Genomic DNA, 8,118 nt, shown 5'->3' with positions numbered 1-8,118 from the left:
TTTTTGCTTGTGTGTGTGTGGTGTGCGTGTGTGTGTGTGTGTGTGTGTGTGTGTTTGTGTGTGTGTGTGTGTGTGTGTGTGTGTGTGTGTGTGTGTGTACATACTGTAAGTATATTATTATTACAATATAACCAGTGCTGCGATGGAATTTTGTATGCAAACAACCGCTATAGGTTCATGGCTTCTTTTTTGTCGTTGACTTCTCTCCTCCACGCACACACGCGCACAAACACATACACACGCGCGCGCACGCGTGCATGCGAACGCACACATGTATATGCACAGAAACACTCATACGCGCACGCACACACACATAGGTACACGCGCACACAACGCGCAATTTTATTATTTAAAATGAAGGAAATAATGGTGATATTAAATAACATCTAAACGTTACAGGAACAACAGTAGCAATTAAACTCTGCCTCGTGTTTGCGACTGAAAGGCGTTTATATATTAAAAGATTCAACCTAGCATTATCCTCTTCGAATCTATCCATCCCATGATTTCATCGATACCCACTATTTATTATTATATTTCCATATTTATATTCTAGTTAAAACGCCAATTAATTTACATGTTAGATGAAATTGATCAGACGCAATCAACCCGAAATATATTCCCGCGATGTGTTACTCAGTAGGAAATTATTCTAGGATAGTTAAATATTCATGAGACTCTAGCCATTGGCTCTTTTTTAAATGAAATATATTCCCAAGCTGTTACACAATAGGAATTTATTCATGGATGGTTAAAAATATTGAACCTCTGGCCGGCGGTCTGTTTTTTAAATCAAAATTCAGATTTCAGCATAATGCGCGCATAGAAGTCTTCCGCGATCAACGAAAGATTGGGAGAGCATTACACTGCAGCTTTGACATCAAAGATACTTCCAGTTTCCAGTTAATTCACTATCGGACGAAGTTACAACAATCCTACCAGAATTGAGAAGCAACAATCACTATATATATATATGCTTTTATTCACTCCTGTTCCTATATATAAAAAATAAAATTAATCACCGGCAAAATAGTTACCACTATTCCAGGTCATGACAAACTATCTAATTTTATATTGACACCATTTACAACATTTTAATCGGGGACAAGGTCTCTGTACGCGTGCGTGCACACATCGGGGGGCATGTCAATGTAGATACATTTGAGAAAATTGCCAAAGTTACTGTGTATCTCACAGACCGTGAAACTGAGCACATAAATAAATTATTTACAGGGACGCAACTGCTATTGGCCGTTGCGCGTAAAGTTGGCAAAGCTCCGTATGCCACACAAACTAGAATCGTGGGTTGCATGATGCAGTAAAACGTTTCTTTGTCAATTTTTACGGCTACAAACCGCGAACGTTCACTCGGTATGACGCACTATGCAGTGTGCTGACCGCGAACAAAGCGCGAACCAATCACAGAGCAGGCTGCACCACATAAATCGTTTGGCAGCTGCTTGCGGCTACATGTAAAAGCAGACGTGGAGCGGATTCCCTGTACGAAACGTATTCGTCGTGGCGAAGTATATTTTGTAATACGCGAGCATCCAGGCAACATAATCAACTGAAGAATTGCTATAATAATGGCTTTTTATTCGACCCATCTCGTTGCTATTTTTATCATCCGTAATATCGCCACAATATCAGTGCCTACGGTTCTCATCTATTCAGGTCTATTCACGCATACGTTGTAATCACTATCATCGTCTTCATGCCACAATAAATAATAGTAAAGACGGCAAAAAACAACGACAACAACAATAAACGCAGAATACTTACATACATAATAACTGAATGATTTATAGCGTCAGGAACCAAGTGCCGTAGTACGAGCAAAACAAAACCGTTCCGTTTCGCCTTTTATAGTAATTCAAAATGCCTGCGAAGTGTGCATGTTGTCAACAGAGAGCAATATTAAAGAGGCCAAAAACGGTAAGTTTTGCCACTTATATTTACACCTCGAAGTTAGATTGGTAAACAGAGTGTATAGGAGTTGGTAAGTAATGTAATTTGCGACGTAAGGAAGAGATCTACTATATATTTACCCAGATCGACAGCACTTCGTGTACAGCATACACAGCCATAGTGCTGGGACCATGTATGATGTACTGAGGAGTGAGTCTGTAGACTGTAGCTCTGCCAGTGTTCTGTGTTGTACGATTATCCTACTCGTGTAGATAAGTGATGTTGCTCCTGTTGCTGTACACCTCGCCTGTGATACCACCTTAACCCTATGCTGTTTTAATGCATTGCTAATTTGTTATGGCAGATAGCATGTGCGTATGGTACCACTAGATACAATAATGTAACCCAAACCCAAGAGGATAGGGTTACAAAGCCTCCCTATCCTTTTGTGCGGAGGAATGCCTGAGTGAATCACTCGGGCCGGTTTGCTGGTGCGTTTTCAGAGACTAGAACTTCCAAACTGGGTTTATTCTCAACACGAACCTTTCTCCGCTATCTGGGAATTTACTATGTATCGCAATACTCTGTATTAAACTAATATAACCTGTTACAAAAATTCGAAGTGACGAGCGGCGAATATACTGAGCGCCATTTCTGTTGACCTGTGACGTACTTCGGTTTGAAGAGCGGATTCACCGACCAATCGGAGGGCGCTGCGTTTGCCGATCGCTATGCGCATTGGGAAATGCGTACGTCACAGGTCAACAGAAATGGCGCTCAGTATATTCGCCGCTCGTCACTTCGAATTTTTGTAACAGGTTATATTAGTTTAATACAGAGTATTGCGATACATAGTAAGTTCCCAGATAGCGGAGAAAGGTTCGTGTTGAGAATAAACCCAGTTTGGAAGTTCTAGTCTCTGAAAACGCACCAGCAAACCGGCCCGAGTGATTCACTCGGGCATTCCTCCGCACAAAAGGATAGGGAGGCTTTGTAACCCTATCCTCTTGGGTTTGGGTTACATTATTGTATCTAGGTAGTAACTAGTATGGCTGAGAGGGTCTATTTCCCCTCCGGGTACTATCGGAGGTAGACCGAATAATTCTGTCCCATATAACCTTTTTTATATTTTGGTGAGGGTTATTGGGACAGAACGGGGTGCATTGAAATTTCGTGAGATCGCATGAAAAATGCATGCGCTGCTAATGCGGCCCGTACGCCTCTATTGGCGCGGAAAAAAAACCTACCGTTTCCTTCTACATGACTTTACCTTGCTACTGATATGTGTATACATTCACTTCAATCGTTTTTCATTTCTTAAAAGATTGTTTTTCAAAAACCCCGCTTCATTTAACTTTAGTAAGTTACGTTTGCCATTTACAAACAATCAGACCAATCAGAGCGAGTCTATCACGCCTCCTGCAGCGCCACAGATACAAGCGAGAACCAGGGGCTATTGTAAGACTCGCTCTGATTGGTCAGATTGTTTGTAAATGGCGAACGTAATTTACTAAAGTTAAATGAAGCGGGGTTTCTGAGAAACAATCTTTTAAGAAGTGAATAACGATTGAAATGAATGTATACACATATCAGTAGCAAGGTAAAGCCATGTAGAAGGGAACGGTAGGTTTTTTTTCCGCGCCAATAGCGGCGTACGGGCCGCATTAGCAGCGCATGCATTTTTCATGCGATCTCACGAAATTTCAATGAACCCCGTTCTGTCCCAATAACCCTCACCAAAATATAAAAAAGGTTATATGGGACAGAATTATTCGGTCTATATCGGAGGGTACCCTGGGTACGGTTTGATATATCGGAACGTACTCTGGTACTATCTAATATGCCGAACCATACCTCGCCTACTCCACTAACGAGTCTAGGGAGTCGCCTACGCCTACTTCCTAACCCTAACCCTAACTCTAACCATATCAGATAGTTACCACGGTACGTTCCGATATATCGAACCGTACCCAGGGTACCCTCCGATAGTACCCTGGGTGCATGCATTTTTCATGCGATCTCACGAAATTTCAATGAACCCCGTTCTGTCCCAATAACCCTCACCAAAATATAAAAAAGGTTATATGGGACAGAATTATTCGGTCTATATCGGAGGGTACCCTGGGTACGGTTTGATATATCGGAACGTACTCTGGTACTATCTAATATGCCGAACCATACCTCGCCTACTCCACTAACGAGTCTAGGGAGTCGCCTACGCCTACTTCCTAACCCTAACCCTAACTCTAACCATATCAGATAGTTACCACGGTACGTTCCGATATATCGAACCGTACCCAGGGTACGTTCCGGCAGTACCCTGGGGGACATAGACCCTAGCTCAGCGATAGGATAGGATGATGTTTATTACTGGACATGCTCTCTATCCTTGAGCCGTTGCAGCTCGAACAGTAACATCTGTCTGCTGTTGTTAGCTGTAGCAGTTCTTTGCCTCTATTGTGTAATGCAGGGAAATCAAGGTGATTGTGCCAGAGTTATGCTGTGCTGAGTGAGAGAGGGAGAAACTCGGCGAGTGCACAGTCTTAGTAAAAAATAGAAAACAGAAAAGTTGGCAGTGATATCGCCTATCTTGAAATGCGAATATGAATGTAACACGAAATCAGCCTCATCTGGCATTCACACGTGGGTCTGAATTGAATTCATACCCATGTTTAAATTACCCTCACCTATCTTAAAGTTATCCACAGGTGACTAAATGATACCTAGTAGGCAGGGAAAAAATATCTTTTTGTTCACGGGAGCTCTTTTTCAAAAGTCTGTGGAAAAAATAGCTTTCGTCAAAAATTTTATGGGAGCTATTTTGAGCCTCACGGGAGCGATTTCGGAGGTTTGAAAAGCGAATCGCTCATCGCTCCCGTATATTTTTTTACCCTGCTAGTAGATCATTCATATGATACCTAGTGGCACTCTGTAGGTACTATTTCTCGGGGGCTACTTTTCAAGCTCGCGTCCATAAAAATAGCACTCTAAAATTTGGTTTGCATTAAACTCTATGCACATTTACGGGGGCTCTTTTTGGCATTTCGGGGGCTAAATCGCCCTGAGCTCCCGTGTATTTTTTTCACTGCTACAGAGATGGTACAGCAATATTGCCCCAACTTCTTCTCTCTTCTGCCGCCAGCCCACACAGTGTTCACGCTCATTGCCAACTAATTTCTGTTTTCTATTTTTTGCAGATGAACGCAGCGGTCAGGCTGTCGTGCGATCAAAACTAAGTTTGCACGTGTGTAAAGCCGCAGGGGGACGAATGCGGGATATACCGTGAATCGCTGAATTAACCTTCGCCGTAACCCGGAAAACTGAACTGCTTTGCGCGGACTGAGGTCCCTGAAAACCCTGAAGTTAGTAGTGAAACTCTACAGAGAAATTGAGCTACTGTGAATCTAAAGTACTACATAACACTACTGAGAAACTAAACTACTGAGAAGTTCTGCATCGGCCACGTCAATTCTGCAATCCAGATTCTCGCACAAAAAAAACTTCGAACGACTTGTCGAAAAGCAGGCCACCCAGAAAACCGTGAAGTACTGAATATCTACTGAAAGTTTAACCTGCTGACGATCTGAAAAGAGGAACTGGTGCCTCGCGTCGTTTTGCGTCGTTACCGCGGTTATAACCGTACGTAACATTGCATTCCGGACAGTAGTGTAACCCGTTCATCTGTTGTCATTTCGTAACCGACGAAACCCGCGCTAACAATCTCCGAGGCGTCGCGGCATCGCGCATCCCTGACCCGTCCGCCGACCCGTCATGGCCGACGCGTTCCCGGCGCTCGACGACTCGCGACCCGACCTCGACCCCGACCTTGACCCCGACGAGGACGACGACGAGGAGGAGGAGCAGATGACGGCGGCAGAGGTCGCCGCGCGGCTGGAGCGCGCGTGGACGGACGAGCGATTCGCGCCGACGCTGCTCCCGCCGCGGCCCGAGATCGTCGACTGCATCCTCGACCAGCTCGCCGCCGTCGACGAAAACGTCCGCCAGAGGGCGCCCCGCGGCGGCGGCGGAGACGGAGGGCTGCGCGTCGTAGCGCATCGCGCCGAGGCCGACCGACTACGATTCGTCGTCGCCGCCTACCTCCGCGAACGCCTCGCCAAGGTCGAGCTACACGGGCGCCACCTGCTGGCCGGCGACGACGACGACGACGCGGCGCGGCGCATGACGGACGAGGAGGCGACGTACGCTCGCGAGTTCGCCGACGGCGTCGACGCGCACGCCCGCCAGGTGGCGCTGCGGCACGTGCCGCCGAACCTGCAGGCGGCGGAGGCGCGGCAGGCGGCGGCGCCGAACAAGAGAGCGTACGTGTTCCTGCGCGTGAACGAGCGGGTAGATGGCGTGGAGGTGGAGGCTGGAGGCGGGGAGACAGAGGTCGTGACCTTGGAGCGCGGGTCGCAGCACGTGATGCAGTACGCGGCCATCGCCGACCTGGTGGAGAGCGGCGTCGTCTCGCTCATCTAGTGGCGCCCCCTACGGAGCAGCAGTGGCGCCCCCTACAGAGCAGCAGTGGTGCTTAACTCACTGATTTAACAGCGCACCTTACGGAGCAGTAGCGGCGCCCCCTACAAAGCAACAGTGGCGGCATCTATGAGTTGCCGATTTCGTGCGGTGCGATGCCATCTTGTTCATGTAACATCGCAGCTTACTGAGTGATATTGGCGCCCCCTACTTAGTGCCAACTGAGTAGCAGAGAGCAACGCACGCTACCGAGCGATACTTGCTGATCGATTGTTTGTTTACGGCTGCGGATGTACATGACAAACGAACTCGGTGACTTTGTAATGATGTGATCATTTGATGACAAGTTATTAGTAATGATTGATAATATTACTATGTTAGGCCACCCTTAAAAAATTGTTTGTTTCCCTTTTACCTACTCGACTCTCAGGTTACCGAGTAGGTAGGTAGGTAAAAAATGTTTTTTATTTTATTTTGACAAGATGTGTGTATGTATATTCTGTTTTGTGTATATGTTTTTGCGGAACGAATTTGATTTTTTTTTGGTGAAATGAAATAATTTTTGTTTTGTTTTAATCGGCCAATAAAATGTGTCGCGTAGCGGCGTTTTGGCGAGTCGGTCGGTAAAGGGGAAACGAGCAATATTTTATCTTAGGCCTTACTATGTTATCAATTCGTGGACCACACGTCACGGCCATGAGCTGCGAAACATTACGCGCGCACTATACATTTTTTTAAATTTCTTCCTTGTTCGATCTCGTCGGTCGAAAACGATGGCTCGAGTAACCGAAACCCCAAGCGCCCTCTGGTGTCAGCCTCACGGCAGTGTAATGCCGTCGCTCATTTCCCGGAACGTCCATAGAAAGTCTCGGTGCGTGATATATTTTTGTACCTGTTTTTCTGCGATATAAATTGCATTTCCAAAAAAAACTCGTGGTGCTGTGTTTTGTTTGTTCTCTTCGTCGTTGAATGCCGACCCTCCACCGCGCGGCATTGTTCCGACACCAGGTGTCAGCAACGGCAGCGACAATCTACTAACTATTCAACCAACGGTCGTGAGCTGAAAAACAGTGAAAACCGCGAAGCAATCGCGTTTTTGGATGTGATCGGAGTTTATTTCGTTTGTGGATGGGTCTATTGCGTTCTTTATTTCCTCGTGATCTGTCGATGTATAGGCTGAGAAAGAGACATATACAGTATTTTATTTTTCTATATTATAATTTTCCATATATATATATATATATCTATTATATCAAGAGCTAATAAACACGTGTTTATTAGATCTTGATTATATGCATATATATATTTCAATGTTTATTTAAACATTCACACAGTGGGGTGAGATGGTCTAGTGTGAATGAAGGCATACATTAAATTCTCACTCTCTCTCTTTCTTATCATTAACATTCGTATCTGATGAGAAAAGTGGACACTAGTAAAAGAGAACATTTACACTTAGAGTTAGACAGACGCCGCAATCGCTGTGCCTTCACAAATCAATCACTAAGAACTACCTCGATTTTCTTCTAAAATATAAGCCTTGATATATATCCTCTGTGATGATACAACGTCATTAAATATATGTACTATAATATAATAACCATTGTCTCCTGGCACCTCTAGAAGATGCAGGGAATTGGTACTCGTTACTGAGCGTCCTGAAGCTACCTATAGATGTAGCTATGTATACGAATATCTCTCTCTCTCTCTCTCTCTCTCTCTCTCTCTCTCTCT

The 8,118-nt window shown here is 45.1% G+C and overlaps 1 protein-coding gene across 1 annotated transcript; it reads left to right on the top strand.

Annotated features, from left to right (window-relative positions):
• The first annotated feature begins 1,854 nt into the window (after positions 1-1,854).
• LOC106819165 (DNA replication complex GINS protein SLD5-like) lies at positions 1,855-7,596 on the top strand. Its single transcript, XM_014823819.1, has 2 exons — positions 1,855-1,935; positions 5,106-7,596. The coding sequence occupies exon 2, from the start codon at positions 5,680-5,682 to the stop codon at positions 6,385-6,387; it is 708 nt and encodes a 235-aa protein (XP_014679305.1). The 5' UTR covers positions 1,855-1,935; positions 5,106-5,679; the 3' UTR covers positions 6,388-7,596.
• Positions 7,597-8,118: the final 522 nt, after the last annotated feature.

This window comes from Priapulus caudatus, unplaced genomic scaffold (genome assembly GCF_000485595.1).
Source record: "Priapulus caudatus unplaced genomic scaffold, Priapulus_caudatus-5.0.1 Scaffold2916, whole genome shotgun sequence".
NCBI lineage: Eukaryota > Metazoa > Priapulida > Priapulimorpha > Priapulimorphida > Priapulidae > Priapulus > Priapulus caudatus.
This window is presented reverse-complemented; position numbering and strand designations above follow the sequence as displayed.

What these genes read in the sequence shown, in the direction of transcription:
- LOC106819165 (XM_014823819.1), top strand. Translation starts at nt 5,680, where the DNA reads ATGGCCGACGCGTTCCCGGCGCTCGACGACTCGCGACCCGACCTCGAC.